Source organism: Danio rerio, chromosome 20, assembly GCF_049306965.1.
Source record: "Danio rerio strain Tuebingen ecotype United States chromosome 20, GRCz12tu, whole genome shotgun sequence".
Classification (NCBI taxonomy): domain Eukaryota; kingdom Metazoa; phylum Chordata; class Actinopteri; order Cypriniformes; family Danionidae; genus Danio; species Danio rerio.
In genome coordinates this window covers 45,289,056-45,310,397 of record NC_133195.1, presented here as the reverse complement: position 1 = coordinate 45,310,397, position 21,342 = coordinate 45,289,056, and the positions used below count along the sequence as shown (strand labels likewise).

The window sequence follows — 21,342 nt, the reverse complement described above, 5'->3', positions numbered from 1 at the left end:
GTTGCTATTAATGGTGATTACATATATTGTGATTGCATATATTGTCATGAAATATTGTCATTTAGTGCATTACTCTTTTTTTTCGGGAAATGACAATTGGTCATTCCACCAAATATTGGTTTCTTAACTCTTAGGGCTCTATTTTGATGGTCCATGCGCAGAGTGCAAAACGCAGGGCGCAAACCCTTTCAGGGCGTGTCAGGACGCGTTTTTGCTAATTTAAGGACGGGAAATCTGCCTTGCGCCGTGACGCATGTTCTAAAAGGGTTGAGATTATTTTCTTAATGAGTTATAGGTGTGTTTTGAGAATAAACCAATTAGAATCTCATCTACCATTCCCTTTAAGAGCCAGCTGCGTCACGCCATAAGCGCATTCGCTATTTACAGGACGCAAAGTAAGTCTAAGTGGAAAAAATGAGCATTTCACAAGCAAACAGTTAACAGGTTTTTAACAGAAAACTGTTAAACAGAGTATCTACTGCGTGAGAATGAGAGACAATGGATCTACTTTCACATTGGCTCTTGGATTTTAAATAAATAATTTTGTTTGTTAAGCGCAAATATTCGTTTCAAAACTATTTCTAAATTCAGTTCTAATTTCCAGCAAACGAATAATAATAACAAAATGTCTTCAAAAACCTGAGTTATATCCTAAAACACATGCTGTGCCCCTTATGGTCTAAAACCTGACAGTTGGGCAAATCTAAGCTTTTTTTTTCAATAAAACAAATATAAATGTGGATATAATAAATAATACTGCTAATAATAATAACATTATACAAAAGCAAATTGTTATGAATGAACTGAAAAAGCCTCCCGAGATGAAGAAGACATAAAAGCAGTGATTTTTCATATTTATGTAGGCTAGAAAATAATATGTTTTGTAATATTTTAATCCTTTATATTTATATTCTATATCTATTCTTATTATCTATATTATCCTATATTTATCTTTAATATTTAAATTTGTTCATATGTAAAGATATTTGCCTATTGCTCTCTTGTGTGTATTAAGCAGTGTGTAAGCGAGGCGCAACTCTGCGGCGGAGTTTAGACCGGGTTAGTTTTGGTCTAATGAAAAATCTATTATAGTTTCTCAAAATAGCAACGCGCCAGCGGTCCGCCTCAGAACGCCTTCCTTTTTAGACCAGAACGCCAATGGGCGCACAAATGAGTGCTAATGCATTTGCTATTTAAACAGTGTAGCGCAACGCCTACCAAAAGACTATTGCGCCAAGCTGAAACTATCAAAAGACTATTGCGCCACGCCTTGTGCCACACTGCGCCGGGTGTATGATAGGGCCCTTAAAGTTAAAAGAGATGTGTTGTTATAAAATCAATATAAAGCTGTCTAAACATAGCACCTTTCATTTTAGTTTATGCAAAAAAAAAATACATTTGTTAGAATTGTCATCACTATTTTACAGAATAAATCATGTGTATGTTCTTTATAGATCTATTGGAGTAATACTGTAGTTCCCAGATCTCATATTGGTTTTGAAATCAGCTTTTATTTATTAGGAATACACTAAAAGGTATAATGCTGATAATTAAGTCTGCTAATTAATGGGAAGTGCTAATCAAAAACTATGGATTGATTTAGAAAGATTGTGCTCCAGATGAAGGCTGTTTTGAACGTGTGTCTTGGCTCTTCTGTAATCTCTCTTTTGTCTCCTTTAATGAAGCAGCAGCAGAAAAAATGCTGGATTACCAATTTAAATGCTCCTGTTAACATGCCTGAATTTAGGACAGTGAATAATTTAATAATGAATAATAGCTGAATAATTATAGTTGTTGAAATCAATGAACATCACATTTGAAAGTTTGCTGTTTTCTGGTCATTTTAGCTCATTTTAACTGAATTAACTGGCCAAGCCAGGCTTTTCATTCTGCCGTGTGTAGAGTTGATTAAAGCAGTTTTATTCTTTCATTTGTAAGCACTGGATATTATACGTCTTCTGCGAACAGTAAGGTAGAGAAAATAAAAATGTTGTGTCACTACTAACTGAAATGATTTCCAGTCTCTTTTTTACATGCACTGGTTTGTGCACATGTATACATTCACCATCTCAGTCCCAGCTAATCCCCCTGCCAACCAACAGAGGTCATCATCACCGGAATACTAGCCGTTTACCAAACTCCAAATCCCACAATCCCGTTCTGGGGCTGATTGCCCATCACCTGATGGCAATTATGACTCGCACATTCAGTACAGACTCCTATTGAAGTTCTTTGCGAAGTCTTGTTTTGCTAAGCAGACAATTCTGAGCGTTTATTATATTTCTCTGGACTGTTTTCCTGGTTGCCGACTTGTTGTTTTCCTGATTGTTATCGTTCTCTGCCTGTCCCGAACCCAGCCTGTGTATTTGTATATGATCTTATGTTGCCAGCCTTGACCCTCACATGGAAATTCATTTATTATAGCCCTCCGTGTGCCCTGACCGCTGCCCTGATTGACTACGCCTGCTTTAAAGCCCAGTTGCCCATTTCTATGAGTGTTACATGTTGTCTCTGTGAATTGTATTGTAAACAAAGAAGCTTGCAAATAGATTCACAACCTCCCTTATAGATACACTGTAGAAAATGCTGGGATCGACACAATCCGTTTGAAGAAATTAAATTAGCTTAATAGTTTTTATAAATTTAAGTGGATTGAACATAAAACAATTAAGTTGTTCACCCCACAAATTCAAGAAATGTGTTGTTTCAGCTCATTTTAATAAGTAGTTTGAACAAACAGCAAATGTAATTTTATAACAACTCTAATGTGAACTTCCCCTGTGCTCCTTTGTTCTGTTTCCCGCCGTTTCATTATGTTCATCCGTTCCACCTGTGTTCCTCCCCTGTGTATTATCAGTGTCATTACTGTAGGTCCTTGTGTGTTTTATACCCTTTAGTTTTGTTTAGTCATTGTCCGGTATTCTTAGTGATTTCTGTCTACACCCCAATGTTGTTCCTGAGCCTCCAGTATTTCCTATGTCCTTCATGTGAGTGTGTATCAATAAATCTACAGGTTTGATAACTCCTGCCATCCTTTGTCTTCCTAAGAGAGCCCGGGCGTGACCGTTAGTCAGTAGAACAATACTTACTAGTTTCGTTCTAAACAATCATATATGATTTGATTTTTATTTGATTTGATTTATATATTTTCGAACAAAAATATCCTACATAAAATATCATTAACAAAAAAAAAGAAATCATATTCAAAACATTTGTGTTATTAAAAACGTATACATATACATGCATGCATATAGAAATTATCGAACAAAAAAAAGTGTCCTAACTTGTGCAATGTCCTTGTTACATTGATCCATAACCCCTTATTCTAATGACAAAAATAATGTTTGTAATTATTTAAAAAAAATCTTTATAGTAAATACTTGCTTTTAATAAATATTACTCAGTACTTAATTTATAATAGGATTTCTTATAATTTTCTCTGGGGCGGCATGGTGGCTCAGTGGTTAGCATTGTCGCCTCACAGCAAGGAATCTGGTTCGAGTCCCGGCTGGGCCAGTTAGCATTTCTGTGGGTTTGCATGTTATCCCTGTGTTGGTTTCCTCTGGGTGTTTCGGTTTCCCCCACAGTCCAAAGACATGTGTCAAAGATGAATTGAGTAAACAAAATTGGCCTTATGTAAATGCAAGTGTGCATGGGTGTTTTTCAGTACTGGGTTGCAGCTAGATGGCAATCCACTTTGTAAAAAATATGCTGGAATAGTTGGCGGTACATTCTGCTGTGGCGACCCCTGATAAATAAGGGACTAAGCCAAAGGAAAATGAATGAATGAATGAATTTTCTCTGGACAAGTGCCACTGAATGCTCTTATATGGAGCTGACGTAGGTGTGTATTTTGCAAATAAATACTTATCGCATACACAAGACGCTCCCTCAGAACACTTTAAATTCAATAACAGAAGAACAAGGTTAAGTACAAACTCATATATATACTCACGTGTTGTATATAGCCTAGTGGTTGAGTGCGCTGACATATAGCACCATGGTGCTCACGGCGATCTGAGTTTGAATCCCCACTTGAGGTCCTTTGTTGACCCTTCCCCGCTCTCTGCTCCCAATACTTTCCTGTCTGCAGTCTCTGTCCTTTAAAAAAATTAAGCAAAACGTTTTCGTGAGAAGTTCAAATGTGTGGATAAATACAAAAAAATTTATACAATTATTAGTAAATGAGACCCACTGACCTTATAGCAGAAGAAAAATATAATAGGAAATATTGTGAAAAATGTCTTTGCTCTGTTAAACATCACTTAAAAAAGGAAAAAAAAAAAAAAAATAATAAATAAATAAATATATATATATATATATATATATATATATATATATATATATATATATATATATATATATATATATAATTATTATTATTTTTTTTTTATTATTACAAATTCATACGTAGGACGACTAATAATTTGGTCTTTAGCCCCCTTGGCCCACCAAGTCAAATTACCTATACAAAAGACAACCCAAGCTCATTCTGATAACGTAGTCCCGTGGACGTTTCTGGAGGTGTCCAGGGAGGTACGTATTTTTGCAGTTTTTGTTTTCGCGAATCGGCGAGAGGCCGCTGTGTGTGCTTTTTCACATTTCGAATGTCTCTCCTGAGCGCCATTCGCATCCGCGCTGTTCTCGCTTAAATCCACCAGAGGCCGCTGTTGAGTGACAGTCTGTATGACTGATTGACTAGGCGACCGTCCAATCGGCTGAGCCACCCTCCTCCTCCTTCCCCCCTAAACCCAACCTGTTTTACCAATTGACCCACCCCCCGCTTGCTTCCTTAAACCCAAGCAATGATTTATAAAAGCCATCCAGAAAAAGAAAAGCCCTCGTCTGATTTTTACCAAGTTTTCGGATTTCACCACATTCTCATCCTGTCATGAACTTGTGCAGTGGGGAAGCACTCCACACGGAGGTAAGCGCGAAAAGGAACAGCGTCACACCGGCCTGTAGGGTTCGCTTAAAAATTAAAATGCAGCCATACGTAACTCCGGCTACATAAATCGTGGTCTACAGAAACGTTTGCGGGACGAGGTTTTCAGAATGAGCCTGGGTTGATAAAAGAACAATATCCCATTACTATCTGATACATAATCCAATTTTTAAAGCCATATTTCTGTAAGAAGCTAGTTGTATTTTTTATCAACGCATGGCGGTTTGTCCCTGGGACAGTACAATCCATCTTTGGTTCATAACTTTCATTCTGCAATATGACACTCAGAACACCTCGCATATTACAGTATGATTTATTGCGAACGTGAGCCTCCTTTTTTACAGGTTGTAATTACATCAGTGTACCCTTATTGAAAACTCCTTTCTCCCCCTAACGCTTGGGGGGAAAAGGGGGCGCCGTGTGTCTGGCTTGAAATAGCACGTGCTTAATCATAGTTACGCTGGCACGTAGAACTGCTTGATATATTTAAATGAACAACCTGACACACCGGCGATGTAAGCAAGAATATATTCCTCTCCAGCAGATATTACTCTTGCCTTCCAGTACTGGAAAATCACCCAGGCTGTGCTTCATCTTCCATACCTTTGCCAGAACCATCTGCCTGATTTCTGTGCTGTGGTCTCTGCCTGAACTCTCAGGTGTGCTCCCTTGTAAAAAAAAGACCACAAATGGAAATATACAGGGAGTTTTTGCTTCATGTTGCAATTTAATTTCTCATAGTTGTGATTAAAATTATTGCAACTTTCTGTCTTGTATTTTTTGTAAATTGCAACAGTAAAGGTGTGTCCTAAATGGCACACTATGTAAGTTTATAGGTACTTATGCACTTACACACTAACAGCTAGTGTATGTATGTGTTTTTTTTACTAAGCGGAAATTCAACCCGTTTCCTTGATGACGTTTGATGGTTGCCAAATTGAAAAATGAAATTGTACCAAATAATACCTGCTGTGAGTAGGATATCCATCGGGAGGCGCTATAATCTCTCTCATAGAAGAATTTCGCTTTCACAATCCAAAATAAATAAAGAAATCCAACATGTGCGCCTAATAGCTCCGCTCCTTCCTCTACGTGAGCCAAACTGCTGTCGTTGAGTGTGTGAAGTGTCCATCATTACACACTTCATTTCACAGGTCGAATAAGTGCATCATCCGTGTAATTAAAGTGCTCTTTTTAGAGTTTTCAGTGTGAACGCACTACTTACACTATTTATACTACAAAATGGCCTAGAATAGTGCATAAGTATAGCTGCGTCCCAAATCGCATACTTATGCACTATTCTACGCCATTTTGTAGTATAAATAGTGTAAGTAGTGCGTTCACACTGAAAACTCTTAAAAAATTAAGTGCACTTTAATTACCCGGATGATGCACTCATTCAGCCGCTAAAATGAAGTGTGTAATGATGGACACTTCACGCACTCAACGACCGCAGGTTTGCTTACGTAGCGGAAGGGGCGGAGCTATCGGACGCACATGTTGGATAACTTTATATATTTTGGATGGTGAAAGCAAAATTCTCCTACTAGAGTGATTATATTTAATGCGGCATTACTCACGGCAGGTATTGTTTGATAATTCGGTTGTTTATTTCACTGATTTGGCAACCCTCAAACGTCATCAGGGAAACGGTTTGAATTTCCGCTTAGTAAAAAAACATTAGTGTGCCATTTGGGACAACACTACATACATATACTATCCTGTTGAGTGTGTAAGTGCATAAGTACATAGTGCATGAGTGCATAGTGTATAGTGTGCCATTTGGGACGCAGCTTATGTGTTTTGGGACGCACCAAGAGTCACACATTGTTTTCATGATAGCATCTTTATCTTACATTTGTAATGTGATCATTATTGTTTAAATGTCATACAGTAAATAGCTACTGCTCTATTATTGTGGCTTGAGAACGTAAACACTGTTATACTAAATAAATGTATTTTTCTTACTCATTTTAGACTCATTTTAAAGTGTTTCTCCTCCTAAACTTTTAAAGCTAAAACCACCAAACATGTTCATAACAACATGCTAATTCACTAATAGCCTACATACTGGAAACATGCTAATAAAATAAATTCATGGTAATAAGCCAAGTCTATCTACCTATCTATCTAACATCCATCCATCCATACTTTTTCAAACTTTTCATTCATCCATCCAGTCTTTTACAAACTTTTTCATCCATCCATACTTTTTCCAGTCATCTATCCCTTTTCAGACTTTTTCATTCATCCATCCTTTTTCAAAATTTTTCATCCATCTTTTTCAAACTTTTTCATCCATTCATCCATCCATCCTTTTTTCAAACTTTTTATTTCATCCATCCAGACTTTTTCAAACTTTTTCTTTTATCCATCTATCCTTTTAAAACCTTTTCATCCATCAATACTTTTTCCATCATTCATCCTTTTTCAAACTTTTTCATCCATCCATTCATCCATCTATCCATCCTTTTTATCCATTCATCCATCCTTTTTTAAACTTTTTCATCCATCCATGCATCCATCCATCCACTGATTTTCATCCATCCATCTATCCATCCATCCATCCATCAATCCATCCTTTTTCAAACTTTTTCATCCATCCATCCATCCATCCATCCATCCATCCATCCATCCATCCATCCATCCATCCATCCTTTTTCAAACTTTTTCATCCATCCATCCATCCATCCATCCAACTTTTTTATCCATCCATTTATCCATCCATCCTTTTTCAAACTTTTTCATCCATCCATCCATCCATCCATCCAACTTTTTCTTTACCCATCCATTAATCGATCATTTTTCAAACTCTTCATCTATTCATCCATCCATCCATCCTTTTTCAAACTTTTTCATCCATCCATCCATCTATCTTTTTACAAGCTTTTTCTGTAATTCATCCATACTTTTTCAATCCATCAATACTTTTTCAGACTTTATCAAACTAAACAATCTTCTTCAAACAGGCTTTATCAAGCCACCATAAAGTTTGTCTTCAAACTTTAATATCTAGTTTAGCAAATGCACACGTATTCTTGTACTTTTATGTAATTTGCAACACATTATTTTGCACAATAATATCTTTATTGCAAAATTACGACTTGATTTCTCCATTCATTCATTTATTTCCTTTTCGGCTTAGTCCCTTTATTAATCTAGGGTCGCCACAGCTGAATGAACCGCCAACTTATCCAGCATATGTTTCACGCAGCGGATGCCCTTCCAAGCTGCATTCATACACATTAATTCACACACATACACTACGGACAATTTATGCCACATACCACATGTCTTTGGACTGTGGGGGAAACCAGAGCACCAGGAGGAAACCCACACAATCACAGGGAGAACATGCAAACACATAGAAATGCCAACTGATCCAGCCGAGGCTTGAACCTGCAACCTTCTTGCTGTGAGGTTACAGTGATAACCAATGAGCTCTAATATAAATTAGGTAAATATATTAGATTTATATCTACTGAATTCTGTCACTGTTTTGGAGCACACTAGCTTAAAAATACCCTTTAAACTTATCTTTATTTGGTCATAACTGTGACTGAAATACATATATTTAGATGAAAACTAATGCCTTTCACTCTTATAATATCATATACCATCTAAAAATGCTGCTCTGTGGCATCACACTGCCTTTATTTATTGTTCCTATGCATATTTACCAGACTAGACTTTCAAAAAAGCAACTGAATAAAAAGCCACACCAGTCCATATACTGTAGTGTCACTGACTTTTATTGATTGATTATAAATATTCATTCTGCTGTGACGCTCGAGAAAGGAAAGTCTGCAGAGAAACGTGTCAAAGTTTGTTTAAAATTCTCTGTGGATTTTCTCTAGACTTCAAAAGCTTAATGTCTATCACTGCAGGGTGCTGGAGTGTTTGTGTATGTGTGTGTGTGTTTAGCAAGTAAGTTTTTACTCTTTCACTGTGATCCTCTTTCGTAAATCTTTTAGATGTGATGTGATCAGTGTTGGGCACATTTCTTTGAAAGAGTAGTTAGTTATAGTTACTAGTTAATTCTCACAAATAGTAACTGAGTTACATAATTACAAAAGTAACTTTTTCGTTACTTGAAAAAATAACTTATTAGTCAAATGACTATAAAATAAATAAAAATATTGTACACTGATCTACACTATTTTAATGTTGTTGTGGGACAATGTGAGAGACGACCATCAAATTCAACATATCATTCTAAATATCATCATTACTATAGTCGCACAATAAAACACAATAGATGGTTTAGAACTTTAAGTATATATTGCACAGCCCACAACTCACTAGACTTGCAAACAAACAAGTATCAATATAAATTATTTTTCATATACATTATGAACTGCTTACCTCTGGTAGGAGATATAGAGTCCCAATGTGTAGCTTGAACCGTTATAAGAAATCTTTGTACCTGTTTTAGTGGGTTTATTTAACAAGAGTTTATCTTAATTAGCATTATAATTATTGTAACTTCTGTATTGTGTATTGTTTTATTGTTTGTTTTTATGGAATGTCTGCACAAATTTCCTGTCAAGGACAATAAAGCTTAACTACTACTACTACTACTACTACTGCTACTACTACTACTGCTACTACTACTACTACTACTACTACTACTACTACTTCTACTACTTCTACTACTACTACTACTACTGCTACTACTACTACTGCTACTACTACTACTGCTACTACTACTACTACTACTACTACTTCTACTACTACTACTACTACTACTACTACTACTACTACTACTACTACTACTACTACTACTACCACGACCACCACTACCACTACTACTATTACTAATACCACCACTACCACTACTACTACAACTACCACCACTACTACTACTACTACTACTACTACTACTACTAACACTACCATTACTACCACTACTAATATTACCACTACCAATACCACTACCACTACTAATACTAACACTTACACTACCACTACCATCACCACTACTACTACTACTACAACTTCTGCTACCTTAAAGAGGAGAAGGTAGCGCTTATATTTCCAGTTTGCAAAAGTTACCTTTAAACGTGTTTGAATTGCCATCGTTCTGACTCCTAGTCTTTGGTGTGTGTGACTGACTGTGCATGTGCTTGTGTGTGAACACCCGCACTACTCTGCCTCTGATTGACAAACAATAAAAATCCACTCTATCTAAGCCAATCTTCATGTTCTCAGTTACACCACGTTCACAGACACACCAATCATCATCACTGGTTGGTTATGTGTCCCGCCCCAGCCCCGAACACAAACATACCCACCCCAAAGAAAGAGAGGTCCTATGGCTGAGAGAGACGCTGCTCGCCTAAAAAAGGGATTTATCTCAATTATAGTAACGCTCATTTTATTGTCACTGTAAAAAAAATCTTGGCTGCCTTAAATTTTTAAGCAGAATCAAATTAATCTTGTTAGTCGATTAAACTTGTATTATGTTAAACTGACTTAAAACAGTTTGCGTAACTTTAGTTAGAACATGATTAACTTAGTTTAAAAGTTACAACAAACTAAAAACATAAGTTGTCATGACTAATTGATCATATCATTTTTTTTACAGTGCAGTAATGGTAATGGTGTGGTAATGGGGGACACAGTAATTCATTTGATTACTCGTTGTTGAAAAAAGCATCGCCGTTAATAATGGTGTTTATTTATTGCGCCATTATTCCCATCTCTAAATGTGATTAGCTAAAAACACTAAAACCTTATTGTATATAAGGCTTATAGACATGTTTTGATACTTGTGTTCAATAATCAGCTACATTAGCTTAATGTTTCTTTGGTAAAACTTTATTTTGATGGTGCATTTGAGTATTAGTAGACTGTCTGCTTAATATCTGTTGATACCGCTCCTTCAACAGACATTTAACTGACTATAAGAAACTTTGCAAGTACATGTCAACTTACTGTAACCCTAACCCCAATCATAACAGTCTATTTATAATCTAATAAGAATTAGTTGGCATGTAGATGTGTGACCTGTTTTTTTTTTTTTTTTTTATGTTTTCATATCGAACAGAGCTTCCAGTATGCATTAAAGCACTGTAAATAAGCATTAATGCAGTTACTGTTATAGATGTTTCTTTATTCATTTAGACTTTTATTAGTTGGCTGATGTTAAAAGGTCCATTTTATAATTGTTTGTTCTTATTGAGGTCTTTTTGTGAGTCTATAAAGCCAATGGACAGTCATTGTTTCGCTAGAGAACATCAGATTTTATTGAATGCTGTAATGAAACTAGATGTAAGAATGATGTAATGATGTAGTAAAATGATGACATTACAGTTTTATGTAATGCTATTTAAGGAGTCTGTTGCCTTCACAAGAATATACTGGCTGAGCAAGACGTTAGTGAAGAGAAAACTAAAAAATAACACGCCGCCAGATTTCCTTGGTGTTTACAGTATTTATGTTTGTACGTGGTGTCGCAGGTGAGAGATCACACGGACACAGAGCAGTTTAAATTGCTTAGGGCTATTCATTCATTCATTCATTCATTCAATCATTCATTCATTCATTCATTCATTCATTCATTCATTCATTTTTCAGTTGGCTTAGTCCCTTTATTAATCTGGGGTCGCCACAGCGGAATGAACCTCCAATTTATCCAGCACATTTTTACGCAGCAGATGCCCTTCCAGCCGCAACCCATCACTGGGAATCATCCACACACACATTCACACACACACTCATACACTACGGTCAATTTAGCCTACCCAATTCACCTGTACCGCATGTCTTTGGACTGTGGGGGAAACCGGAGCACCCGGAGGAAACCCACGCGAACGCAGGGAGAACATGCAAACTCCACACAGTAACCGAGGATCGACCGAGCGACCTTCTTGCTGTGAGGCGACAGCACTACCTACTGCACCACTGCATCGTCTGGGCTATTTATTATTTATATTTATTAGTGGAGGAAGGGTAAAGTGTACAGATGGGCAGGACATGGAGGACATAGAGTTCGGTGTCAAAGGGTATGGTGACCGTGCGAAGGGAAGTGCCAGTCAGGGTGCCCAGTAGAAGAGGAGTGTTTGCAATCTTGCCATCATCATGCTTACCGTCTCCCACGACGGCATCTGTTAAATACTCCTCTTCCAACGAGCAGCAGCTGTCTTTGATCAGCATGCGAGGAATGCTGATTGCAGTGTGGCAGGTCTGCCCCATCCTTCAAAAGTTTCAAATGATGTTGTTATTAAAACCGTAAATCTATGGATTGCTATTAATATTGTGAAATAATAATAGTAATATTATCAAAAAAATGTTTATATTTATACTGTATAGTTTTTGAAAGCTTGATTCTGATTGGCTGATGAACATTATAAAAATTCATACAAAATGACTTTTCCATTCCAACTCGCTGATTTTCAAATCGTCAAATTAAGTCAAGTCAAGTCGTTAAGTCAAGTCAAATCAAATCAGGTCAAATAAAGTCAGGTCAAGTCAAGTCAAAATAAGTCAAGTCAACTTAAGTCGTCAAATCAAGACAAATCAAGTCGAATCAAATCAAATCAAATCAAATCAAGTCAAGTCAAGTCAAGTCAAGTCAATTGAAATGTTGTGTCTTACAGGACTATGGTGCTACATTGATAAACATCATTAATATGAATACAACACTGGATGTTAGAGCTGTTTTAAACCTATACATGACTAACATATCGGAGCGGTATTCTAAGTATACTAACTACTTTATATAGTTTGTCCATGTAAATGCGCTTGACTGATTGTCCATGAGCATTACACACTTTTCTCAAGTTTTTAGAGCACCAGGTTTAGAGCCACTGTTTACTGTAGCAAGTCCGCATGAACCGAAAGCTGCAACCATTTTCTTTTTTTTTTTTGTATTGTGATGCAGTTCCTAGAGAAACGGAGTATTAAATGAGAAAGCAGTGGGCGTGGTTTGTTTTTTTACTGCAAGCTGATTGGATGTAGTAAAGTAGGCATTTTATTTAGAAAGATCGGGAAAATGGTTTTAAGAGAGTTATTACAACCTAACAGACACCTCCTCCGCCTCACCATTTCGGTTTGTTGTCCAATCTGACAGTTAGAGGGGAATGATAATGATCATTTTTAGATTTAAACTTTTTTGCGGGTGCTCCGGTTTCCCCCCACAAGTCCAAAGTCATGTGGTATAGGTGAATTAGGTAAGCTAACACTGGCCATGGTGTATATGTGTGAATGAGTGTGTATGGGTGTATGCTTGATAAGTTGGCGGTTCATTCTGCTGTGGCGAGCCCAGATTAATGAAGGGACTTAGCCAAAAAGAAAATGAATGAATAAATGAATGAATGACTGTGCAATAATGTGCAAAAGAAACTCAATATTGGTTCCAGGCATGCAGGCTTCGACCACATTACAGATTCATATCACTACGCTGAATGATTTTAGTTATTTCATAGCCTACAGATATCAGTAATCAAATGAAAACTAAATAAAGCAGGTTTTGGATGAAATGCTTAAGAAACTGCACAGTATTTGATTTGATTTATTTATTTTTTGAACAGAAATATCATACATAAAATATCATTAACAAAAAATGGTGTGGGATGAAGCACAACCTTATTATTTTCCCACCCCATTACCACATACATAATTCGTCTGTTACTTAAACAGTGGTTTCTTCTTTTACTTATCTCATCTTTTTACACAAAACATATTTTATCTTTTTGACATCATTGACAAATTATATGTTTGATTCCATTTGTACTTTTACATTTTGTAAGATAGACCAAAAAAAAAAAAAACATAGTACTGAAAATAGCCATTAATTAAAATTCCATCAAACCTTTGTCATTTAATCATTTTTCAATCACCTTCATCGCGATATTCCTTAAATAATAAATATTTATACAACTTTTTAAATTGATTATTATCCTGTCATTGTTTGAGAGTCTGATCTAGACTTTTTCATAATTTCACACCATAGACAGACATACACAAACTTTTTAAAGTTGTCCTTGTTTTCAACCTCCTAAAATGTAGTTCTTCTCTCAGATTATATCCCCCTTGTCTTTCTTCAAAAAAACGTTTGTATGCATTTCGGAAGTAATTTATTCCTAGCTTTAAACTTAAATTGTGCTGTTTTAAATTTAATTAAACCATTAAACTTAAGAATCTTTAATTAAAAAAAAATTTGTTCAATCAGTCTGATTACTTTTTTCTGCATTGTACATACGGATCGTAAATTCGATTTATATGTATTCCCCCAAATTTTAACACAACAACTCATCTATGACAACATAAGTGTGTAATATAATACATTGATTTACTGTCCAGGATAAACCTTGCTTTACACACTATTGCTACAGTTTTGACTAATTTTGATATCACGTTATTTATTTCCAATACAACACCAAGAAACTTAATTGCATATACTCTTTCTATAACTTCATTATCAATTTTTAAATCTTCATTATGACTTCTTTTTATCTTTCCAACTGCACTGTAAAAAAATATAATTGACATTTGACAAATATATTGACAAATATTTAACAATATTATTGTATTTTTAATTTAATAAATGCAAAATGGTGAGTGTAAGAAGCTTGTATTTTGGTAAGGAGCTATGTTTTATTTCGCTACGACATATATTGCGATGTAAATATAATATCACCAGATGATTTGAATAGCTCTATTTGGAAAGATTTAATTAATTAAGATCGACAGGGATGGTCAAGTCAGAGATGATCAAGTGCATCTGCATAAAATGTAATAAAGAACAAGTATATATACTAAAAATACAACAGAGCAAAAATAAAAGCAAAATAAACAGTGCTTTATCTTTTTTTGGGGGAGTATAACTACTCGAGTACGAAAATGTAACAGTCAAACATAAAATAACATGTCCATCATTGTATAAAAAATTTAATTTATTTTAATAAATATTTTTTAATCTTTAATAAACTGTCTAATCCTGCAATGTGACTATTGCGGATTCACACAGTATTGCGATATCAATGCTCAAACGATATTGGTGATGTTCATCCACAGCTCACAGCTTCTAGATGAAAAACTATTGATGTGATTTAAAGATTGAGTGACGGCAAGCAGAGTGAAGCTTTTGGCATTTCACTTTTCAAAGTGCTGATTGTTGCTGCTATTTTCAAAGCGCTGACAGGGGTATTGAGTCCCCTGCTTGACCGTACTGCGGAGAAAAATATGATCTTTAATGCAGTGCTCTGAAATGCAATTTTGTTTTTACGTTTGATTTCAGGGAGTCATTTCGACACATGGCTATTGGTGAATATTAGCATAGCTGTTAGATTTTCTTTTAGGATTTAGTCTTTAAAGCAGCTTTCTAAGAATCAAAAATATTGTTCATACATATCCAGTTTCCCCCACAAGTCCAAAGACATGCGCTATAGGTGAATTGGAGGAGTGTGTGGGTGTTTCCCAGTGATAGGTTGCAGCTGGAAGGGCACTTGCTTGCGTAAAACATATGCTGGATGAGTTGTCAGCTCATTCCCCTGCGACAAGAGCCGAAAAGAAAATGAATATATATATGAATAAAGATATAATCAAATCAAATATTAAATACATATTAAAAATAACCAAATAGTTATTTTAGATATAATATATACATTTATTATTATTATTATTATTATTATTATTATTATTATTATTATTATTATTATTATTATTATTATTATTTTATTGTTATTATTATTATTATTATTATTTTGTAAAATATAAATGTATGTAAAATGTTCAAATAATAATAATAATAATAATAAGTATAAAATCATATGTTTTAAATGTATATATATTGTATAAAAATAATAATGTACAGTTTTTTATTTAATTAACATTATGATTCTTTTTGATTTGTTTTACGATTTGTTTATTTATTAATAGATTTTTATATCATGTATATCATGTGATCATATTATGATATGTATATACATATATCATGATATCATATATCATGTGACTCGATAGATTTGTTTTTATATTATGTGGCTTTTTATATCATGTGACATCAGGAAAACACGTGAATGCATTATAAAGTTATTAAAATAATAACCTAAACATTATGGGAGTATTTCGTTACGTAATTTAAATCAAATGAGAGATTTGTGAGGAATGTGCTGTGTTTGTTCTTGTCATTTTTCTGATGATTGATACAATAACTGACACGAGCTTCTTCCTTTACTGATTTAAATGCGTTTTGTGCTCGCGATTTCCTGCTATTTGTCTTTGCTATGGCCACCATCAGCTGTCAATTGGTCAATTTTCAAATTAGTTCAACTTATGCCACTGTGTAGATTAATACTGAATGTGTGTCGCTGGTATTACTTGGCGATAGGGTTAAGAATAGAGTATATGCTGGTGTTTAACTGCATTGCTTTAATTCATTTCTGCATTGGGCTCACACACATACTCTTTGCTCTGACTACTTCATAACCGTGCTGGGCGTTTCTCTCCATCTCACACTGAATGCAGATGACCAATCATAACAGACTGGGTCATCAGACCAATCAGCACAGATTAGCATCAATCAAAGGAGGGGTTTGGGAACAAATGAATCAATGAACAAATCATATGGGAGTCATTGGGATAATTAGGTAAAAAAATAAATGCATATTATAAGACAATGACATTTTTTTTTGACCTTGCATGCATATCAGCCTGTTGTCGAAGACCCCCAAAACCAAAATATGACCTTTTTATAATGCATAATAGCAGCTCTTTAATGTTCAATCCACTCAAATTGGTAAAAACTAATAAGTTAACCTAATTCCTTCATGTTGTCCCAACTCAAATTGATTGTGTAGAACCTATCACTTTTTTACAGTGTAATATTTTTACACTATTGTTTGTTTGTTTGTCTCCAGTTTTCAGGACTCTACCTGCTGTCCTTCTTCATCATCGTCCTGGGTCTGGTCCTCTACTCCTCCTCCTCCACCTACGTGGCACAGGATCCTCGCGTGTATAAGCAGTTCCGCAACACGGGAAACGCCCTCACAGACACGCCCACGTCCGGCCACCTGGAGCCCTCAGTGACCTATACCAGCCTGGGCCAGGAAATAGAGGAGGAGCCTCGCATACGAGTCGCCTGAAGGGGACGTGGCCTCGCAGATCAATCATCCACTGCCCCGCCCAGCAGTCTGTAGAAAAGCGAATGATATCGATCACCGAATGATGTAATCAACCACGTAGCAAACGAGTACACTGTGATCACGAACTGTCAGTAGGTAGCAGTGACTTCTGAGTTATCAGATCCATCATGTATAGAGATGACTTCACCTCATTGCCTCTTTTCCCCGCGGCAATTTAAAGGGACAGTTCATCTAAAAACTTGAATTTACTCAACAGTTTCAAGTGGTGTATGTTTGGAAGAATTAGAATTAGATCGTACAAATTCATTTGAATTTGCCACTAAATCAAGAAGTTGCCAATTGCCGTGAGGCTGTGTTGTAATAACTGGGATAACCTGCATTTAAATTATATATACTGTATGTAACATCTCACTCTTCACTTTGTATTCAGTCATTCATTTTCCTTTAGCTTAGTCCCTTTATTCATCAGGGGTTGCCACAGCGGAATGAACCGCCAACTTATCCAGCATATGTTTTACCCAGATGATAGCCTTCCAGCTACAACCTAACACTAGTAAACATCCACACACAATCTCATCCACACTTATACACTATGGCCAATTTTGTTTATTCAGTTCACCTGTAGCGCACGTCTTTGGACTTGGAGAAACCGGAGCACTACAGAGGATACCCTTGCGAACACAGGGAGAACATGTAAACTCTACACAGAAACACCAACTGACCCAGCTGGGGCTCGAACCAGCAACCTTCTTCCTTTGAGGCGACAGTGCTAACCACTGAGCCACCACACCGCCCACACTTTGTATTTAAAACTTACAATTATTTACTTGCTTGTTTTTATTTTCACATTTTTTTTACTGTTTCCTCCCCTAAGATATGTGATTATAGCTTAATAAACACTTTTGAAAATATTGACAAAATAAATTTTGATTAAAAATTGTAACTTTATTTAACTAAAGAAATATTCATATATTCTTTCAGTATTTTAATGGATAATTCTGAAAAATTTTCCATATTTGGGAAGTCAATGGTGTCCATTATTCTTCAAAATATTTTGTGTTCAATAGTAATAATAATAATAAATACTCAAACAGTTGTGGAGCAAGTAAATAAGGATCAAAAGAAATGTTGTTTTTAGGGTGAACTGTCCCTTTAAGTGTGTAGAAGGATTTGTGCTGACTGTTTTTGTCTAAACGCTCAGTTGTGGATGTTTTATCTTCTTATACGAGCACAAAGGGTTCATTGTATTTGAACATGGTTTGTCTAACAGTTTCATGGGTTATTTTTGCTTTATGTTTTAATTCTATCTGACAATGTCTCTGGAAAAAACTGCATTCTGAGTTTTAAATGCTGATTTGAGCCAGTGCCTTGCCATGTTACATTACATTCGCTGATGAGAAATCATGACTTTAGAGGAATAGTTCAATCCAAGAATGAAAAGTTGCTGTTAATTCACTCTTAAGCCATGCAAGATCAGGTGACTTTTTTCTTTAGTACAACATTAAAGAAGATTTATTTAAACTGGATTTATTTAAATTGGTCCTTGGTTAAATAAAATGCAAGTCAACGGCTGCTGGGATTTAAAAAAAGTAAAAAAAAAAAAACATATACAGGCATATACAGCATTAATACCCGTGGCAAACTTTAGATTTTCAAAAACTCAACAATACACTCTTGGCAAATTGACTACCCTTTCGTTATGTTCGTGGCAGTTTTTGCCCCATTGACTTCCATTATAATGACATCTTTTGATTGCAAAGCCTTGACACCATATTATTATGTATTCTTGATTGTTTGTGGTTTTCCCTGTTGGAAAGAAGTCAAATTTGTCATGTTTGCCAGTGGGTCCAAAACAGCCACTAACGTAACGAAATATGAGCAATACACAAGAGTTAGGTTTAAATCAGTGTTCTGTTTAGACTAATTTAGAATCATTAATTTCTTTGAATGTTGTAAATAACGTTCAGTATCTTGTATTCACCTTATTCTCTGCCGACGAGCGGGCGCTGCCATTTGAATCTTTTTGGCTTGAGACTTCCGGTCTCATTCACTTCCATTCATTTTTTGACGTTAAAAACTGCTTGTTACGCTGCTTGATGTTGCAATTTGATATTTTCTTATTATATTATTCTACTTGGTCTGTATAGTCATGCAAACATTCGTTTGTAGAGCAAGTAGTTTGACTGTTTTCTACCGTTTATTATTCCTAGTCATTTCTCCCATAGGCGACTGAATCGGAAGTTCTAAGACAATCGCGAAAACAGGCGCACTTCCGCATTTTAGAATAAGGCCAACAGAACAAATAGTTGTCCTTAAGAAGACCTCAATGTAATGTCAGGGGGTCAGTTGGCATTTCTGTGTAAGGTTTGCATGTTCTCCCCATGTTGGCGTGGGCTTCCTACGGGTGCTCCGGTTTCCCCACAAGTCTAAAGACCTGTGCTATAGGTGATTTGGATGAGCTAAATTGTCCATAGTGTATGAGTGTGTATGGATGTTTCCCAGGGTTGCAGCTGGAAGGGCATCTGCTGCATAAAACAAATGCTGGATAAGTTGGCGGTTCATTCCACTGTGGCAACCCCCGGATTAATAAAGGGACTAAGCCGAAAAGAAAATGAATGAAAGAATGAATGTAATGTCAGGAGCCTTAGATATTACCTTTGTTTTTTAATACCGTCAAAATAGTGGCAGCCGATGAATTGCATTTTATAATTTTTACTTTCAGCTAAAAATCTTCTTTAAAGTTCTACTGAATGAAAAAGACACCAAAACTGTATATGGACAGAAAGTGAGTAAATTTAGGAGTTGTTTTTTTAATTCTGGGTGAACTGTCCCTTTAAAAATACAGCGCCATCAGTATTGGATCTCATGTCCTGAGTGCATATTGTATTATTTGCTCAAAATAATAAGTATTTTCATACATCAGCCATAACTGAAAAAGGGTAAACAAAGATTGATCTCCACCCGTCTTTAACTGTTATACATTATTCAATTTTTATATATATATATATTTGTTATGTTGTTTATTTTGTTTCAATTTAGCCAAGGGTACATGCATTTGTATTAAATATAAAAGTCTGTGTAATAGCAATTGATTGTAAACTTGTAAAGTATTTTGCTGCACTTGCTTTTGTTTTATAAACGGTTCAGTCTTCATTATCATATTATTTGGATAAAATCCAGTACAATACATGTGTAAATTTATTCTGAACTGACTTTTTTTCTTCTTTAAGTTGTCATTTAAATATAAAAAATTCTTAATGTGTCTGACTTGCTCAAAATAAAGTATATTTGTCTTAAACTCCAAAAACATGAGACAATTATTTGACCTTGCAAAACTAGCTAAGAACGCATTTGATTTTGGCATCATGGATTATACACTCTGGCCACTTTATTAGGTACACCTTACTAGTACTGGTTTGAAACCCCTTTGTCTTCGGAACAGCCTTAATCCTTTGTGGCATAGATTCAACAAGGTACTAGTAGTATTCCTTAGATATTTTGTTCGATATTGACATGATAGCATCATGCAGTTGCTGCAGATTTGTCGGCTGCACATCCATGATGCAAATCTCCTGTTCCAGCACATCCCAAAAGTGCTCTGTTGGATTGAAGTCTGGTGATTGTGAAGGCCATTTGAGTACAGTGAACTCATTTTCATGCTGTGGGTTTATTTTATTAAAATTTTGGGTTTTCACAAAAAAAAAAAAACTCTGAGAAACTGAAGGAAATGCAAAAAGTGTTGTAACTGTCCTCACTCTCCCCTAAATCATTCTGTTTACTTATACTGTTTACAAATGACTGTTGTGCAGCCTTTTACAATAAAGTTTAGAGTTAAGTTTAGATATTTATTTCAATATTTTTATTTATTATCCTTTTATTAGCACTCATACAAACAAAATAAATACAACAACAGAAATACAATACCTTGAGGAACTAAATTAGCATTACAAATACAGAGCAAAAAGGATATGTATTTTACCCTTGCTGTGGGGAAATAAAGCGTTTATCTTCTGAATATTTATTAGGTAATAATCGAAGAAGGCCGTGATTGGCTATGAAACGCTTGCTTCATAATTGCGAATTAGATCAAGCAGGTAAGTTCCAAGCAACCTCAGCATGATTTTATTTATATTCATGAGCTACTAATAAGTGTTGCCAGATTGGGCGGTTTTGAATTTCATTGTAAAAATAGCTTAGATGGGTTGACAAATATTGAGGAGGTTAGGGATTAGTTTGTTGTAACTTTTAAGAATTTGTAGTCTGGCTGAGCTGTTTCATACATGCTCAGCTGCTTTTTAGCATCCTCTA

The 21,342-nt window shown here is 35.5% G+C and overlaps 1 protein-coding gene across 1 annotated transcript in view; it reads left to right on the top strand.

Annotated features, from left to right (window-relative positions):
- slc35f1 (solute carrier family 35 member F1) overlaps positions 1–20,331 on the top strand; it is a 208,620-nt gene extending 188,289 nt beyond the window's left edge. The window contains exon 8 of the mRNA XM_677843.10: positions 16,810–20,331. Within this exon, the coding sequence (XP_682935.5) occupies positions 16,810–17,034 (225 nt within the window). The 3' untranslated portion in view covers positions 17,035–20,331. The remainder of the gene's footprint in view (positions 1–16,809) is intronic.
- The last annotated feature ends 1,011 nt before the right edge of the window (positions 20,332–21,342 follow it).